At 35.8% G+C, this 20,393-nt stretch overlaps 1 protein-coding gene and 1 pseudogene across 1 annotated transcript in view; both read left to right on the top strand.

The window, feature by feature from the left end:
• DNAH12 (dynein axonemal heavy chain 12) overlaps window positions 1–20,393 on the top strand; it is a 190,131-nt gene that overhangs the window by 45,093 nt on the left and 124,645 nt on the right. Inside the window, exon 18 of the mRNA XM_033131749.1 lies at window positions 19,649–19,834. Coding sequence (XP_032987640.1) covers window positions 19,649–19,834 — 186 coding nt within the window. The remainder of the gene's footprint in view (window positions 1–19,648; window positions 19,835–20,393) is intronic.
• LOC117037082 (non-POU domain-containing octamer-binding protein-like) lies at window positions 7,599–8,912 on the top strand (annotated as a pseudogene).

Genomic DNA, 20,393 nt, shown 5'->3' with positions numbered 1-20,393 from the left:
GTGCCTGCCTAGTCTGCCCTTTGAGTTTGTTGTGTTTTGTAAACCTTTGAGAGATTTTATGAAAGGTTTACAGCATGAACTAAGACAAGTTGTTTGTATGAAACAGCCACTGGAAGCAGCTTGGGTGTGCCTGAAAGTTGGGTGGGGTGGGGTCTCCAGGAATCACTAGAGTGGGGCAGACAAAAGGTGATAGTCAGTTTGATGAAGACTCAGATACGGCATCTGCTTGTGTCTATGTGCAGGGAGGGTGGAGAAACAATGGCTTCTGCCAGCTCCTCCTTCAGGAGAAAGCTGCCCCTCCAGCCCTCAGCCTGAACCCAGACAACTCAGTTCCTCCCTGTATGTCCCTGGTGCTTTTTGGGGCTGCTTTTTGGTTGCAGCCCCAGTGCTGGAGCTCAGAGTGAGTGAGTCTGTCAGCGAGCAAGTCCATGCATGGGCTGTTTAAGAGGAGTGCCTAGGACTGCAACTGCCCTCCATCTCTCTCAGCCACAATCTCTGCTAGTTTTCGCAGCCAGAAGTTATGGGGACCTCCTTCCCTGGTACTTGAACCTTGGGCTGGGGATCCAGTGGTGTGGGGCTAGGGTCCTCACTCCTCTGCGGGCAGGGGGAGGTGGGGAATTCCACAGTTAAGATTTCCCTCCTGATTTTTAATGGTCACACGCGGATGTAGGGCCAGCTTTTTCTGTATCTCTGCCTCTCCTACCAGTCTTGAGGTGGCTTCTTCTGTATGTATGTAGTTGTATAGGACTTTGGTTCAGCTAGACTTCAGGTGATTCTCAGCAATGGTTGTTCTGTAGTTTAGTTGTAATTGATGTGGTCCTGAGAGGAGGTGAGCACAGTGTTTACCTATTCCACCATCTTGACCAGAAAATCTGCTTATAACATTTTTAATTATCTTTTTAATGTCTGTTGAATCTATAGTGATAACTCCTTTTTTATTCAAAATATTGGTAATTTTTAATTTTCTTTTTTCTTAATTAGCTTAGTTAGGAATTTATAGTTTATTGTTAACATTTAAGCCTTTTATCCTTTTTTAATTCATTCAGATAACATTCTTTCTTTCCTTTCTTATCACCACCATCTTATTATCACCATCCTTATTATGGCGCCACTTTGTCATTATCATCCCTGGAAGTCATGTTGAGATAGACGAATAAATTGTTTCATACCACTCATACCACTAGTTGCATTGCTATCTTTTTAAACTTGCTATTTTTCCTATTCTTCTCAGCCTCTTATTATTCTAGGGGCTTAGTGCTCAGTCTTTTGTCCTTGTCTCTATCTACTCTCAGTCTCTTGATGATCTCCTCAGTCTTATCTATTTCATCAAAAATGTAGGTGACTTGAAGTACCATCTCCTGTATCCAGCATTCCCAAATGTTTAACTTCAGCCCAGACCTCTCTTCTAAACCTAAGATTCACATACACAACTTTCTACTTGTGAGCTTACCTTGGATGTCCAATATACATGGCAAACTCAAATTCATTTCTCCCATCGACACCACCAGATAATGGTCCAAGTTATATCATCTTTTACATGGATTTCTACAAAAAGGCCATAATAGGTCTCCATGCTTCTACCTGTGGCCCTACCTCCACCCAGGCATCTATTCAAAATATAGCAATTACAGTAAACAAGTCAGATCATGTTACTCCTTTCCTAAAAATTCTGCCAAGGCTCCACATTTTACTCAGATAAAAAGTTTACACGGCACTACATAGTCTGGCTCCTCTTTGTATCTCTGACATCACGTGATCTCACTCTTTATTTCTCTGAGCTTGCCTCCAACTACTCTTGGCCCTCATGCACTGTGCTGTAGCTATATTGTCTCCCATTCTCATTTCTCAAATAAGCAAGCCTGAGGGCCTTTACTCTAGTTGTTCCCTTCATCTGCAGTATTCCTCACCCACATGTACTCTTGTCTCATTTTTTCCCCTCCTTAGATTTGTGTTCAAATTATCACCATATCTTATTTAATAACCCCAAACTTCTTGCGTGCCTCACTGCTCCTAATCCTCCTTATCCCGCTCTAATTTCTTTTTCCCATAGCATTTATTACCCTCTAACATTACCATATAATTGACCACATTATTATTTTTATTGTTTATTTTCTGTCTCCATCCATCCCTGGTAGGATATAATCTCCATGAGGTAAGGAATCTTTTTTATTCAAATCTAATTGACATATATAACATTATATTAGTTTCAGGTATAAATATAATGATTGGATATTTGCATATATTGTAAAACATTTACCATATAAGTCTAGTTAACATCCATCACCACACATAATTACAAATTTATTTTCTCATGGTGAGAATTTTTAAGATCTACTCTCTTAGCAACTTTCAAATATATAATACAGTAGTATTAACTATAGTTGCCATTACACTTCTAGAACTTATTTATAACTGGAAATTTGTGCAAGGGATCTTTGTTTAATTTATTGATGTATTGATGTATCCCAATCACTAACAGTAATGATTAGCACATGGTAGATGTTAAATAAATATTTGTAAAATGAATGTAGAAAAGTCAATAAGGAATTTCATATATTCATTTTGAGTTAATTCCCTCTATTTATAATATTTCCCCTATATTCTTTTCTATGAGTTTTCAGGACTCTACTGTTAGTATTACAGGGAATTAATACTTTATACCTTTTGAAAATAAATTCCACAGCAATGGACTATGATAGTTAACTTTTTAAATGGCAAAATAGAAAAATAAGGACTATGTAGTGATTTTGGTGGGGGGGGAGGGATCACTGTTGGTATCTCCAGTCACTAGAACTGAGCCTGGCATGTGCTAGGTGATTAATACTTTTTGAGCAGTTGAATGGAGTTAGCGTTTTGTTTCCTCTTCAGCCTCCTATGGAGGTGCTCTCCACACAGGTTGTCTATACTACACTCAGCTTCTTCCATGGGTGACAGGATAATGAATTTTTAATGAAGTTAAATTTATTCACTTTGAGAGTATGTCCTTTATACTTTATGGGCATTACAAATTCATTTATTTAACAAATATTTAATTAAGTGGTCGTTCTGTTCTGTTCTGATGAATTCCAAAGTAATATGATGGCAAGCAAAAAGAGATGATGGTGATAATAACTGGAAGGTTAGAAGATGCCTGACCCCTGCAATGTATACCTGAAGCTGAATAATAATGAGGGAGGTTGTCACTTTGTCAGGAGTGTAAATGTCTATTACATTGTTTTGTACACCTGAAACTAATACAAAACACAAAAATGTTATTAATAATCAAAATTTAAAGTTAAAAAATTAATAAGTTATTTACAAAAACTAAAAACATGACTGTCATACAAAGATAAAAATCAATGTCGTAACTCATTTTATTCTACTTATTAGTTAATGAGAGAACCAGTAAGATGGTAAGTTTGGTTCCAAGGGCATTTGAGGATCTGAGTATTTATAGGCAATTTAATAAAGGAATGTTGGATGTAATATTATATGTGTGTATATATATACATATGTATGTATATACATGTATTATATATAATATACGTAATATCACATCTTCTTTATCCATTTATCTATTAATGGACACAGGTTGTTTCCATATCTTTGCTAATATAAATATGCTTCAGTGAACATGGCGGGGTGCATATATATTTTCAAATTAGTGTTTTCATTTTCTTTGGATAAATGCTCAGAAGTAGAATTGCTGTTTCATATGGTAGTTCTATGTTTAATTTTTTGAGGAACCTCTACACTGTTTTCCATAGTGGTTGCACCAATTTACAATCCTACCAACAGTGCATGAGGGTTTTCTTTTCTCCACATTCTCACCAACACTTGTTTATTAATTTATTGATGATAGCCATTATAATAGGTGTGAGGTGATATCTCATTGTGGTTTTAATTTGCATTTCCCAGATGATTAGTGACGTTGAACATCCTTTCATGTCTGTTGGCCACCTGTATGTCTTTTTTGGAGAAATGCCTGTTTAGGTCCTCTGCCCATTTCTAACCAGATTGTTTTTTGATGTTGAGTTTATGAGTTCCTTATATATTTTGGATATTAACCCCTTATCAAATACATCATTTGCAAGTATCTTCTCTCATTCAGTAGGTTGTCTTTTCATTTTGTCAATGATTTCCTTTGCTGCGCAAAAACATTTCAGTTTGATGTAATCTCGTTTGTTTATTTTTGCTTTTGTTACCCTTGCCTAGGGAGATATGTCCAAAAGAAATATTGCTAAAACTGATGCCAAAGAGTTTAGTGCCTATGTTTTCTTCTAAGAGTTTTATGGTTTCAAGTCTTACATTTAAGTCTTTTATACATTTTAAGTTTATTTTTGCATATAGTGTAAAAAGTGATCCAGATTGATTTTTTTTTGCATGCATCTGTCCAGTTTCCCAAAACCATTTATTGAAGAGACTGTTATTTCCCCACTTTATATTCTTGCCTCCCTTATCGTAGGAGGGATATAGGTGTGGGTTTATTTCTGGGCTCTCTATTCTGTTCCTTTGATCTGTGTGTCTGTTTTTGTGACAGTACCATACTGTTTTGGTTATTATATCTTTGTAGTATAGTTTGAAATCAGGGAGTGTGATGCCTCCAACTTTGTTGTTTCTCAAGATTTCTTTGGCAGTTTGGGGTCTTTTGTGGTTCCATATAAATTTTAGGATTATTTGTTTTAGTTCTGTGAAAAACACCATTGGTATTTTTATAGGAATTGCATTAATGTATAGATTGCTTTGGTGGCATGAACATCTTAAGAATATTCTTCCAATCCATGAGCATGGTGTATCCTTCCATTTATTTGTGTCGTCTTTCCTTTCTTGCCTCAATGTCTTAGATAGTTTTTAGAATACAGTTCTTTACGTCCTTGTTTAAATTTATTCTTAGGTATTTTATTCTTTGTTGATGCAATTGTAAATGAGATTGTTATCTTAATTTCTCTTTATGTTAGTTTGTTATTAATGTATAGAAATGCAACTGATCTGAATATTAATTTTGTATCCTGTAACTTTAGTGAATTCATTTATTATAATAGTTTTTTGGTGGAGTCTATAAGGTTTTCTACATATAGTTTCATGTTATCTGCAAATAGTAAGTTTTTCTTTTTCCTTTCCAACTTGGGTGCCTTTTATTTCTTGTCTGATTACTGTGGCTAGGACATCCCAGACTGTGTTGAATACAGCTGGTGAAAGTGGGCATCCATGTCTTGTGCCTGATCTTAGGGGAAAAGCTTTCAGCTTTTCACCGTTGAGTATGATGTTGCCTATGGATTCATCATATATAACCTTTATTATGTTGAGGTATGTTCCCTCTATACTCAATTTGCGAGTTTTTATCATAAATAGATGTCGAATTTTGTCAGATGCTTTCTCTGCATCTATTGATGTGATCAACGATTTTTATCCTTGCTTTTGTTAATGTGCTATGTCACATTGATTGACTTATTGATATTGAACCATCCTTGTATCCCTGGAACAAATCCCATTTGATCATGTTGTATGATCCTTTTAATGTATTTTAATGTATTGTTGAATTTTGTTTGCTAATATTTTGTTGAGAATTTTTGTATCGTCTTTCCTTTCACCAGAGATATTGGCCTGTAATTTTCTTTTCTTGTAGTATCTTTGTCTGGTTTTGGTGTCAGGGTAATGCAGGCTTTGTAGAATTAGTTTGGAAGCATTTCTTCTTCTTGAATTTTTTTTGAAATAGTTTGGGAAGGATAGAGACTAATTTTTCTTTAAATGGTTGGTAAAATTTACCTGTGAAGCCATCAGGCCCTATAAATAATTTTTATTAACATCTGTCATGGAATCTAAAATTTGGGGAACCAGTGCCCTTTAATATTGTGCTAGAAACAAAGTTGGTGTTGGGTAATGTTAGTTGGTTGCTTTCATTTCTAAAAAAAAAAAAAAGGTCATATACTTAGAATTTTAGCATTAGTTTACACTTTTTCCTTTGTTATTGGTCTACTTTTCTATAATAGATTTATTGAGATATAATTCACATATCATAAAACTCACACTTTAAAATGTGCAGTTCAATGGTTTCTTAGTATATTCACAGAGTTGTGCAACCATCACCACTATCTAATTTTAGAATAACTTCATCACTCCAAAAAGTAAGCCCATAACCATTAACTGTCACTCTCCATTCTCGCCTCCCAGGCCATTGCAACTACTAATCTTTCTGTCCCTATGAATTTATCTGTTCCAGACATTTTATAAAAATGGAATCATACAGTATGTGGACTTTGTGACTGAATTCTTTCACTTAGCATATGTTCTCAAGGTTCACCCATGTTGTGACATGTATCATACTTCATTCTTTTTTATTGATGAATAATATTCCATTGTATGGATATGCTAAATTTTGTTGATCCATTCATCACTTGATAGACATTTATGGTTCTACTTTTTAGCTGTTATAAATAATGCTGCTGTGAATATTCTTGTACAAGTTTTTGTGTGGACATGTGTTTCACTTCTCTGGGGTATATACCTAGGAGTAGAATTCCAGGGTCACATGGTAATTCTATACTTAACGTCTTGGAGAAGTGCTAACTGTTTTCCAAAGTGAGTGCATTATCATAGATTTCCACCAGTAATGCGTGGAGTTTCCAGTTTGTCCACATCTTTGTCAACACTTGTTATTGTCCATCTTTTTTATTGTAGCCATCTTTTTGGGTGTGAAATTTTATCTTATTGTGGTTTTGATTTGCATTTACTTGATGACTGAACATGTTGAGCATTTTTTCATGTGTTTATTAGACATTTGTATGTTTTCTTTGGGGAAATATCTATTTAGATCCTTTGCTCATTTTTAAATTGGGTTAATAGTCTCTTATTATTCAATTGTAGAAATTCCTATATATTCTAGGTACAAGTACCTTATTAAGCAAATGATTTACAAAAAATTTTTAACATTTATTGTATGGATTGTCTTTTAATTTTTTGATGGTGTGTTTTGAAACACAAAGTTTTTAATTTTGATGCCTCACTTGTCTATTTTTTTCATTTGTTGCTTGTGCTTTTTGTGTCATATATGAAAACTATTGCCTAATCCGTGATTATTTGCGTATATGTTTTCTTCTAAGAATTTTACTCTCTTAATTCTTACATTTAGGTCTTTGATCCATTTTGATTTAATTTTGTATGTGATGTGAGGTAGAGGTAGAATATGTGGATATCCAAATTGTCCCTATACCATTTATTAAAAAGACTATTCTTTCCTCATTGAATTGTCTAGGCACTTTTGTTGAAAATCAGTTGACTGTAAATGTAAGGTTTACTTCTGGACTCTCAATTCTATTCCATTATCTGTATGTCTGTCTTTATGTTAGTGCCATACTATCTCAATTACTAGGGCTTTGTAATATGTTTTGAAATTGGAACATGTGAGTCCTCTAATTTTATTCTTCTTTTCCAAGATTGTTTTGCCTATTCTGGATTCCTTGAATTTTCATATGAATTTTACGATCAACTTGTCAATTTGTGCAAGCAAAAAAAAAGAAAAAAGGTAGCCGAGGGGGATGTTAGACACCATGTAGTGTCACCATTCCTCTGAGGGGAGAAAAGTTGGCATAGGGGGACAAAAATGCAAAGCAATGAATTTGGAGAAGGAAAACTGTGCTCCAAGGAAGCATCATCACCAGCAGCAGTCACAGCCTCTGTCAATACCTGCAAATGGGCAACAGGCCAGCAGCCAAAATGAAGGCTAGATTGTTGGCCTGAAGAACTTTAGGAAACCAGGAGAGAAGAATTTCACCCAGTATAGCCATCTCTTTGTATGCAAGCTTCCTCCTGACATCACTGAGGAGGTAATGAGGAAACTACTTGAGAAATATGGGCAGAGTTTTCATTCTTCAGGACAAAGGCTTTAGCTTTATTTGCTTGGAAACATGAACCCTTGCAGATACTTCCAAAGTGGAGCTGGACACCATGCAATTCCATGGAAAGCAGCTGCATATGCGATGCACTTGTCTTGCCACAGTGCTTCCCCTATGCTCCAAAACCTTGCTCAGCGTGTGTCCCATACACAGCTGAAGGAAGATTTTTCTGTGTTTGGCCACATGGAGTGGATATATTCATTGTGGATGATTGAGGAAGGCTCTCAGAAAAAAGCACTGTGGAGTTCTCTGGAAAGCCAGCTGCTCGGATAACTCTGGACCGATGCAGTGAAGGCTCCAGCCTGCTAACCACATTTCCATGGACCAGAACAGTTAGATGACGAAGAGGGACTTCCAGAGAAGCTGGTTAGTGTAAAGAGCTAGCAATTTCACAAGGAGGGGAAGCAGCCACCCAGATTTGCACAGCCTTGTGCCTTTGAGTACAAGTATGCCCTGTGCTGGAAGGCACTCACTGAGATGGAGAAGCAGCAGCAGGACCAAGTGGACCTCCACAGCAAGGAAATCATGAGAGACTGGAGATGGAGATGGAGGCTGCCCACCATGAGCACCAGGTCATGCTAATGAGGCAGGATTGGATGAGGCTTCAAGAACTTAAGAGGATAGAAGAGCTGCCTACCCAAGATATGCAAAAACAGAAACACCTGGAGCTCAGGCAGGAAGAGGAGCACTGGTGCCGTGAAGAAGACATGCAGTGGCAAAGGAAAAATTGATGCAGCAATAGCAGGAAGAATTCAAGAGAACCTTCTCTGATGTGAGAGGTATGGAGGGGCCAAACGGCTATGGAAGGTGCTATAGACATGAAGAACAGAGGCACCATGCCACCTACTCTTGTGTCAGCTAATACTCCACCAGGACCTGCCACTATTCCCTGTTAGATGGAATCTGGGGGTTGACCTCACCGACAGCTGAATACTTTGGCCAAACTACTACAATGGGGAGAAGTTAGGGCGGCTTGGAACCCCTGCTGCATTCAACCGTGCAGCCTGTGGAGCTGAATTTGTTCCAACCAGATGGCGCTGATACTAATAAAATTAGTGTCTGGTTTCCAAAAATTCTAAAAGAAGCACCCTTTTTAAACAAACCAAAATTTTATACTGGAAAAATGTTAGAGATTCCTCCCAATAGTTAGGTCTTCCCTGCCTGTATTACTTTAGGGCATATCTACTACCCCCAATCAACTACCCCTCTGACATCGCATACAGCTGTTCCAGTTCCACTGTCTCTATTCCTTATGCTGTACTCCACTTCTTGTAAATATATATATATATATATATATATATATATATATATATAATTATAGTTGACATTCATTATTATTCATTAATCTTTATCATTGCAGTCTTTGTCCATCCTTTTCTATTTGCTTTCTCATTTGTATACTCCCCTAACCCAGAGACACTGCCACATCTACCACAAGAAGCAAACATCCCCTAATGACCTTAGCCTTATTGTTCCATTTACTCTTAGTTATGAATTCAAACAAATGTCCAGAAAGGTCACAGACAACATGTATAATAAGGTTCCGTTGTATTGTTAGGTGAAATGATTCCTGGTATTTAACATGGCCAGCACCATGTTATGAAGCAAACTGACCTCCAGTTTATCCCAGTATGGATGGGGCTGTATCATCTGAAAGAAATGTTCTTGCATAGATAAGTAGGACCATTAAGTTGTTTACTGCTTTGGATGATACAGCTCTTACTTAACAAGCACATAGCCCAGGGCTGTAAGCCACCTGTGTGAGCCCATGCCTCTTGGCTGTATATAACAAGCCCCATCCCCTTATGGGGATCTACCGTCTTGCTATTACTTTGTCTGTAAGTTTCCTTAATAAATTTTTGATGTAATTCTGGAGTTATCAGCGTTTTGCTTGGGTAAGGACAATCCAAGAATGAATGGCCCTTTTGTGTCTATGATGTTGCTGTTCACAGCTTTTCTTGATAAGTCTAGTACAATCTTGGGAATAGGGCTGCTGTATGCTGAAGATCTGACAGTAGCTCTTAGCTGTGCCTATAGTAGGTAGTTATGCTGTACATTTTTTTTTTTACTGGTGTACCAGGTTTAATAGTCTCTGGTACCTTTGGAATTTTTCTGAGAAATGGAGCAATAATGCAGAATCAATTTATTAAAATGCATATTAAACCTTTAAAAAAATGGAAGCTGGGATGATGATAGTGATTGCATTGAATCTATAGATTGATTGGGGGAGTATTATCTTTTTAAAGTCTTTATTAAATTTATTGGAGTGTCATTGGTTAGTAAAATTATATAGGTTTCAAGTGTACATTTCTATAATATATCGTCTATATGTTGCATTGTGTGTTCACCACCCAGAGTCAGTTCTTCTTTCATCACCATATATTTCACCTCCTTTAACCTCTTTTTCCACTCCCACTATCCCTTTACTCTCTGGTAACCACTAAAATGTTGTCTGTCTCTATGAGTTTTTATTTGTATGTTTGTCTTATTTATTTGTTGCTTTCAGTTTTATATCACACATATGAGTGAAGTCATACGGTTCTTGAGTTTTTCTGTCTGACTTATTTCACTTAGCATAATTTCAAGATCCATCCATATTGTCACAAATGGCAGTATTTCATCTTTTCTTATGGCCAAGTAATATAACATTTTATATAGGTACCACATATTCTTTATTTAATCATCTATCAAAGGACAGGCCCTTCAGTTGTTTTCATGTCTTGGCCGCCATGAATAATGCTTCAATGAACATAGGAGTACATATATCTATAAAGATAAATGTTTTGAGATTTTTTTGGTAGATACCCAGAAGATGGATTGCTGGGTCATATGGTAATTTTATTCTTAATTTTTTGAGGAACCCCCATACTATTTTCCAAGGCGGCTATACCAATTTACATTCCCACCAGTGTATGAGGGTTTCTTTTTCTCCACAACGTCTCCAACTTTTGTTATTCCTTGTCTAAGAGGTGTGAGGTGGTATCTCATTGTGGTTTTGATTTGCAATCGATTAGCATGCAGTACTTATACAGCCTAATAGCTAGTGAAGTTGAGCATTTATTCATATATCTCTTGGCCGTTTGTATGACTTCTTGGGAGAAGTGTCTGTTCAGGTCTTCTACTCATGTTTTGATTGGATTGTTTGTTTTTTTGTTGTTGAGTTGTATGAGTTCTTTATCTACTTTTGGATGTTAGCCCTTTATTGGAGGTGTTGTTTGCAAATATCTTCTCCCATTCAGTTGGTTGCCTCTTTGATGGTTTCTTTTACTGTGCAGAAGCTTTTTAGTTTGACATAGCCCTATTCATTTATTTTTACTTCCCTTGCCTTTGAAGTCAAATTCATAAAATCCTCTCTGAACCCAAGGTCCATAAGGTTAGTACCTATGCTTTCTTCTATGCAATTTATTGTTTCATGTTTTATTTTTAGATCTTTGATCCATTTTGAGTTAATTTTGGTATATGATGACAGATAGCAGTGTAGTTTCATTCTTTTGCACATCTTTCCATTTCTCCTAGCATCGTTTGTTGAAAAGAAATTATTTGCCCATATATATGTGGGTTTATTTCTGGGTTCTCAGTTCTGTTCCATTGGTTTGTGTGTCTATTTTTCTGTCAATACCATGCTGTTTTGATTAGTGTCACTTTGTAGTATAAATAAAAGTCAGGACGTATAATACCTTCAGCCTTTTGTTTTTTCTTGGAATTGCTTTGCCTATTTAGGGCCTTTTGTGATGCCATACAAATCTGATGATTTTCGTTCTATTTCTTTAAAGAATGCCATTGGTAGTTTGATGGGGATTGCTTTAAATCTGTATATTGCTTTGGGTAATATGGCAATTTTAACTATGTTGATTCTTCCAATCTACAAACATGCAATATCTTTCCATTTCTTTATATCTTCAGTTTTTTAAAAGAATGTATTATAGGTTTCAATGTATAGGTCCTTCACATCCTTTGTTAAGTTTATTCCTAGGTGTTTTATTCTTTTTGTTGCAAAAGGAATTGTTTTTTTCATTTTTTTTTTTTGAAATTTAATTGTTAGTATAAAGGTACACAATAGGTTTTCATACATTGATTTTTGTATCCTGCAACTTTATTTGTTTATTGTTTCAAATAGTTTTTTGATGGAGTCTTTAGGGTTTTCTATATAAAGGATCATGTCATTTGCAAAAAGTGACAATTTGACTTTTTCATTCCCAATTTGGATGCCTTTTATTTCTTTTTCTTCCCTGAATGCTCTGGCTAAGACTTCCTATACTATGTTGAATAACAGTGGTGAGAGGTCATTCTTATCTTTTTCCTGATCAAAGAGAAATAGCTTTCAGTTTTTCACCTTAAGTATGATATTAGCTGAGGGTTTGTCATATATGTTCTGTATTATGTTGAGGTACTTTCTATACCCATTTTATTAAGTGTTTTAACCATAAATGGCTGTTGTATCTTATCAGATGCTTTTTCTGTATCTATACATAAGATCATATGATTATCTTTTATTTTGTTTATATCATGTTAGTCAATTTGCATATGTTGAACCAATCTTGTGCACCTAGAATGAACCCTGCTTGATCATGATGTACAATCTTTTTAATGTATTGTTGTATTAGATTTGCTAGTAATTTGTTTAGGATTTTTGCATCTGCATTCACCAGAGATATTGGTCCGTAGTTTTCTTTTTTTGTGTTTTATCCTTACCAGGTTTTGGTATCAGGTTAATGTTGGCCTCATAAAATGAGTTAGGAAGTATTGCCTAACTCATTAGTTAGGCAATTTTTTGGAAGAGTTCAAGAAAGAAAGTTATTAAATCATCTTTGAATATTTGATAGAGTTCACTAGTGAAGCCATCTGGTCCTGGACTTTTGCTTTTTGGGAGGTTTTGAATTATTGTTTCAATTCATCTATTTAGATTTCCCAGCTCTTCGTGATTCACTCTAGGAAGGTTATAAAGAACTTGTTCATTTCTCTTAGGTTAATTGAATTTGGTCACATATAGTTTTACATAGTATTCTCGTATGATCCTTTGTATTTCTGTGGTATCCATAGTAACTTCTCCTCTTTTATTTCTGATTTTATTTATTCATATCTTTTCTCTTTTTTCCTTAGTGAGTCTATCCAGGGGTTTGTCAATTTTATTAATCTTTTCAAAGAACCAGCTCTTTGGTGCCTTAATTTTTTCTATTGTCTTTTTGTTCTCTATTTCATTTAATCCTGCTCTAATTTTTATTATCTCCTTCTTCTGTTGATTTTGGGTTTTATTTGTTTTTCTTTTTCTAGTTCTTTATGATGTAATAGGTTGTTTATTTGGAATTTTTCTTGTTTCTTGAGATAGGTCTGTAATGATATAAATTTCCCTCCAAATACTGCTTTTGCAGTATCCAAATAATTTTGCTTTGATGTATTTTCATACTCATTTGTTTCTATGTGTCTTTCGATCTCTCCTTTTATTTTTTCTTTGACCCAGTTGTTCTTTAGTAGCATTTTGTTTAATCTCCACATATTTGTGGTTTTTCTGCTTTCTTTTTGCAGTTGATCTCCAGTTTCAAAACATTGTGGTTGGAGAATATGCTTGGTATGATTTCAGTGTTAAATTTATTGAGGCTAGTTTTGTTTCCCAACATAATGGTCTATTCTTGAGAATTTCCATGTGCACTAGAAAAGAATGTATAGTCTGGTGTTCTAGAATGAAAGGCTCTGTAAATGTCAGTTATATCCATTTGGTCTAATGTGTCATTTAAGGCTGATATTTTCTTATTGATTTTCTGTTGGATGATCTATTCATAGCTGTCAATAGCGTATTTAGGACCCCTACTCTAATTGGGTTTTGGTCGATTTCTCCCTTTAGTTCTGTTAGTAGTTGCTTTATATATTTGGTGCTCCCTGATATGGTGCATATATATTGATAAGTATTAGGTCTTCAAGGTGTATTGTTCCTTTTGTTATTATAAAGTAGTTATCTTTGTCTCTTCTTAACTTTTTTATCTTGAAGTCTATTTTGTCAGATGTAAGTATTGGCCATACCTACTTTTTTTCTGGATGTCATTTTCTTGGAGTATCATTTTCTACCCTTTCACTTTGAGCCTATATTTGTCCTTGCAGCTCAGATGTGTCTTAAGGCAGCATATGGTTGGGTTTTGTTATTTGGTTTAATCCGCTACTATGTGCCTTTTTACTGGTGAGTTCAATCCGTTTACTTTTAGGGTGATTATTGATGTATGAGGATTTCCTATAGCCATTTTATCTTTTGTTTTCTGGTAGCTCAATGTCTCCATTGTTTCTTTGCCTTTGTGTTTCTGTCTGTTATTTTTGTTTGGTGATATTATGTTGCGACCTGCACAACACAAGCAGTGGGAAGAAACGAGGGAGGCGGCGAGGGCTAGGTTAAGAAATAAAGACACAAACACTTATATAGTAAGAAATCACAGAGGACCAAGGGACTCGCAGCCATAAAAGACTGGAGTCCTGAATCGATCTCTCCTGAGTATTTATTGATTTTTTCAAAAGGCATTACGTGACTCCGGGCAGGGTCTTTTACATCTCAAACACCGCTTAAGACAATCACCTTATCGCCAATACCCATTCATTGTGTCCCAAAGCAACCTAAGCAAACTGTCCCCAGGTGGTCGCTGGTGCAGTATGCTAAGCCTAGGGAGGAGCGGGTCTCTGTATTGCTTTCCCATGAGATAAACGAGGAGCCAGGAGGTTCCGCTCCACTATTGTTCCTTGCACATCAAGGTCTCTGCCGCATGAGCCATGAGTCAGCAACCTGTGATGGAACTTTAAGAGGAGAGCTTCCTCTAAGCCTTAGCAATATTCATGGGGGTCCCTGGGGTCCCATCTGGCTTAAGTCGTCCCTCCCTAGAGGAAACTTACTCGTCTTTGACCGCAGACCCTGCATACTGGGACCTAGATAAGAGACTTATTAACTCAACCCCCTAGGGCATACAACCCTGCGACCTTCTTTCCCAAGGAAAGGCTAAAGGAGACAGACGATCAGGCTGCTATGTGACAACAATATTATATGATTTTTTTACCTCTGTTTCCTCTTTTTTTGTCATGTATGTAAGTTCTGGATTTTTTTTGAATGTTTACCATTGAATATATGTAAAAGGAAGTTTCATATATACAGTAGTCCTTTATCTTCAGCATGCATCTTATCTCCATTTCCCTTTGCAAATTCAGACTTTTACTCCCTCCCCTTGTATGTTTTTGTTGGCACCAATTATCCCTATTTATGTTGTGAGTTCATATCCAAGTTGCAGTAGCAAATTGTCTTCTCTTTTTCTTTTTTCTGTTTTTATCCCCTTTATGTTATGTTTAAGTGTATAGTGCCCTTCTCTTTGTAGGGGTTGCCATATCCTGCTTCTGTCTGTCTTTTAGTCATCTCACTCATGGTTTTGTATCCTTTTGTTTTTTTCTCTTCTTTAGTATTTTCTGTAATGCAGACTGTGTGGTGGAAAATTTCCTCAGCTTCTGTATATCTGGAAAGGTCTTTATTCCTCCTTTAGATCTAAAGGATAATTTTGCTGGATATATTATTCTTGACTAGTAATTTCTCTTTCAATAATTTGAATATTTGATTCCACGCACTCCTGGCTTGTAGAGTTTCTGCTGAAAAGTCTGATGATAATCTAATGGGCTTTCCTTGGTAGGTTACCTCCTTCTTTTCCCTAGCTGCCTTGAGAATTCTTTCTTTGTCATTAATTTTTGACAGCTTCAATATAATGAGCCTTGGAGAAGGCCTTTTGGGATTGAGGTAATTAGCTGTTCTGTTTGCCTCTTGTATTTGAGGATCCAGTTCTTTCTATAGGTTTGGGAAGTTCTTATCGACTATTTGTTTAAATAGAGTCTCTGTGCCCTTCTCCCTTTCTTCTCCTTCTGGTATACAACTTTCATTCTTATGTTGTTCTTTCTGGTGGAATCAGATAATTCTTGTAGAGTTATTTAATTTCTTTTAACTCTCAAGTCTCTTCCTCTATATGCATCATTTCCAAGTTTGTATCTTTGATATCACTAATTCCTTCTTCCATCTGTTCAGCCCTATTTTCTTAGCTCACTCTTTCATTCTTCATCCCTCTTATTGAGTTTTTTTAATTACTTGTTTTTTTAACTTTGATTTATTTAAGTGTGTTTTTCCAGAATTCATCAGCTCCAAGTCTAGTAGTTGTTTCAATCTAGTTGTGGAGGGTGCAGCTCACAGTGGCCCATGTGGGGATCGGACTGGCAACCTTGTTGTTAAGAGCACTGCGCTCTAACCAACTGAGCTATCCATCTGCCCCTTTCGTTGAGTCCTTTAGCTCCCCAATTTCTATTTGGTTCTTTTTACAAATTTTAATCTCTTTGGTAAATTATTCATTTTTTTAAATTGATTTTATTTCTGAGTTCATTAAACTGCTTATCTGAGTTTTCTTGCATCTTGAGTTTTTTCAGAACTGCAATCCTGAATTCTTTGTCATTTAAGTCACACATTTCCAGTCTCAAGTTTATTTTCTGGAGATTTTTCATTTTCTTTCTGAGCTGCCTTGTTACCTTTGCTATTCATGGTAATTAATGTGTTGTTTCTCTTCCTGGGCATCTACGGGAAGGAATTCTACAGCAGGTTGATACGAAGAGGTTTTTCTTTTGTTTTCCAGTAGGTAGCACTGGAGCATTTTATTTTCTATTGCCCTGTTCCAGCTTCTAGTGAAAGATTTCTTGTGGAGGTGGGTGTCTCCTCTGTGACCAGGTTGCCTGGATCTCAGGGCACTGCCCCTGTGGGAGGATTTGATTGGCAATAGGGTTCTGAGCCGCTGAAATCCCTGTGCTGACCCTACAGCCAGATGCAGAGCTGTGTGCCTCAGCAGTCCTGGCTGTCCCCTCTGGGATCAGCCATGAAAGGTAGGGGAGCGTTAGGCTGAGAGAGGTGGCTGGTGTGCTTGTGGCCTTGTTCTCCTCCAAGTAATGGTGATTGCCAGACTGCAGCTGCCTCATCCCTCTCGCTTCCTTCTTGTCACTGGAATTAGCCACAGTGCCCCTGCTACTCAGGAACTCCAGTTCTCAGGACTGTTGATATTCTGCTTTTTAATCTGACACTGCTACAGCCTCTTCTGGGGCTCACTGGTAGCACTGGGAGGGTGTGAAGGAGGTGAGCTCTGTGAGGGTAGGGGGAAGTGGCCTGGCTCCATGGCTTTTTTTCCTGCCTGGCACTGAAGGATGTTAGACCACAGTTGTCGCACTTCTGTATTCAGTCTTTGCCCCACGGTCTTCAGCCATATTATATGCTGATTACTCAGGCAGGGTTTGTCAGGGCCACAGAGAGCATCTGAAATCTCAATCCTCTCCTCTACTTGGACCAGTTTGCTGCGGGGTGCATTCACGGCCTCCACCTCTGCACTGCTCCCTTTCCTCCTCCTGTTTGCCATGATCTGCCCACCTTCAGATGTTTGATACGCGGATCTCTCAGACTTGTTTTTGTGTTGCACAGGGAATCCTTTGTTGAATTACAGTTGTTCAACATATTGTAACTTCAAAGAAAGAGATCAAGGGGGAATTCTCATGCCTCTATGTTTCTGATGTCACCAGTATTACTATGTTAACAATATACATTCTTCCATTATATGATTATGGGGTGTCTTTCCATTTATTTAGTTTTTCTTTAATTTCTTCTAACAATTTGTAATTTTCTGTGTATAAGTCTTGTACTTCTTTTATTAAATTTATTCCAAACTATTTTATGCTTCTTGATGTTATTATACATGGGATTTTCTCCCCTTACTTTCAGTTTTGGATTGTTTATTGCTAGTTTATAGAAATACAATTGATTTTTGTAAATTGATATTGTATCTTTCAATCTTGGCTCAACTCATTTATTAGTTATCAACAGTTTTTAAATGAATTCATTAGGATTTTATATATACAAGATCATGTCATCTGAAAATACAGATAGTTGTACTTCCTTTCCAACTTAAATACCTTTTATTTATTTTTCTCTCTTTGGCTTTGATATTGACATTAGCTAGAGTCTTCTAGCTCGATTTTTTTTATTGTCCAGGTCACACAAATTGATTTCTGACCCATAGGGATAGCACAACATGGTAAGACAAATAGGCTATGGAAACTGGTTATAATACAAGGCATAATGAAGAAAGTTTCAGGTAGAGGACAGCAGCATCCTGTGAGAGAATAGGACATGGAGCAATTAATTTTGTCGTCTGAAGGACAGATAAGGCTTTACTAAGAAGGTGACCAGAGTATGATTTTAATGGGGTTTGAATTGGATTCGGAAGAGGAAAAGATAAGTATTCTTTATCTTTCTTTCTTAACACATTTTTAATGTCTAATATTCAAAAAATATATGCAACATGTGTATGATTTATGAAGTATAACAAGAAAATGAACACCCATGAACCCTGCCCTCTACTTTAAAATTGGAAGATTATCAATACTGTTGCTTCTCTCTGTGTATTCTTTTCCTATTTTATCTCCTTAATATCCCTTAAAGGTAAGTGTGTCATAAATTCTGTGTTTGTAATTCTCTTGCTTTTTTTTGTTTTATCAATTTGTATATGACACTTCATAAAAAAAGTATCATCTTGATTTTTTTTTTCCACTCAACCTTTTGTTTCTAAGACTCATCCACATTCTTTGGTGTAACTGTAGTTCCTTCATTTTCACTGCTATATATTATTGCTTACTTACCTAATTTATTAATTTTCCTACTTATAGTCATGTGAACAAAAATCTCTGCCCTCATAGTACTTACTTTCTACTTGCATTTCATATTTCTTTCTCTGTGAAATGCTTATTTATGCCTTATGACTCTTTTCGTCATTGTTTTGGTTGTTCTTTCTGTTGTTATTGTTAATTTATGAAATTTTTATAATCTGTATAATAACTCTTTGTCACTTATATAATAATGAATCTATCAGTGCATGGTATTTATCTTTATTTAGATTTTCTTTAACATCTTTTAATAAAGTTATATAGTTTCTCCAAAATAGCTTTGCACAGCTATCATTTGATTTATCCCTAGGCACTTTATTTTGTTGTTGCATTTGTAAATTGATCTCTTTATTAATTATGTTTTATATCTGAGGCTGATATATAGAAATTCTATTTAATTTCTTTATGTTATTTTAATGTCCCACCACTATAAATAGACAATAATCTGTGAACAATGTCATTTAAAAAAAATGTTTATTCCTTATATCTTTTATTTATTTATATTAATTGATTCACTGGCTGAGACCTCAATACGATGTTGATTAGAAGTAGTAGCAATGAGTATGCTTATGTTGTTCCTGATTTTTAAAAAAAATGTTCTAATGTCAGAATCAAGAATGATGAACTTAGTGTTTTTGTTGAATATCTAATTTTCATTTCCAAACAAAAGTAACATTTTGGCATTTTGATTCAGGCTTTTTCCCCATTCATGTTATTTGTATGTGTGCTGATAACTATATATTAATATAATGTTATGTTATGTTATACTATCTATTTCTACATTTAACATATGTAACAGCTTGTATTTAATAACGCAACAATTTTAATTACCATAGTTTTATCATATACTTTAATATCTTATAGAACATTTAGCCCTATTCTTTATTACTCTTATAATTTTCCTGGGTATTTCTACATGTTTATTTGTGCAGATGACCTTTAGAATCATTTTATTAGTTTCTCTCCCTCTCCAGATCTTATTGGGATTTTGATTGGGTTCATTAAATATCTAAAATAATTTTAAATGTATGTGTATGGAAGTCAAATGAGTGACTCATTATCATTTATATTTTTACCATTAGGAAAATATCCCGACTGTCTCCATCCTGTGCAATCCAGGACTGAGAACACGTCACTGGAAGCAGATATCAGAAATTGTAGGCTATGACTTGACTCCAGACTCTGGAACTACACTGAGAAAAGTTTTAAGGTTAAGCCTTGCACCGTACTTGGAACAATTTGAAGTGATAAGTGCAGGTGCAAGCAAGGTAAATATGAAGATCTGCTGAAATACTTTATTTGATGCTTGTTAATCAAATAATCATAGTTTGTGCTTGTATGTATAGTATTGGATAGCAGTTGGAGGAGATGGAGGAACGGGATAGACCACTCTTTTCTTCTCTCACAAAGTGTGTGCTTCTATGCTACTTCCTTGTCCTGAATCCAGACTAGAAATGGCTTCTTTGACCTCTTCTTAATTCTGCCACATTCTGATATGCGTCGATGATATGCTAGTCTTGATATATAATTTTTCCATTAAGAATACTGGGTGGTTGTGTCTGTGGCATATGATGTGTGTGTGTTCTAGCAGAATAAGTATAGCCCTCTAGGGTTCTTGAAATACACAGAAAGCATCTTTAGACTGGAGAAAAGTAGCTTTCTTTTTTTTTTTGGTGGGCATAAGGTGTAAGCACTCTTATTATGAGCAGATGTTGTAGTGAATGCTTCTTCTATAGCTACTGATTTTTACATATATTTTTTCCTTTAAATATGTTAATATGGTGAAGTATAGTATTCAATTTGTAATATTGAATCAACTTTTTTAAA

Source organism: Rhinolophus ferrumequinum, chromosome 17 (genome assembly GCF_004115265.2).
Source record: "Rhinolophus ferrumequinum isolate MPI-CBG mRhiFer1 chromosome 17, mRhiFer1_v1.p, whole genome shotgun sequence".
Taxonomy (NCBI): Eukaryota; Metazoa; Chordata; class Mammalia; order Chiroptera; family Rhinolophidae; genus Rhinolophus; species Rhinolophus ferrumequinum.
The sequence above is the reverse complement of the archived record's forward strand: the minus strand, read 5'-3'. Positions and strand labels throughout refer to the sequence as shown.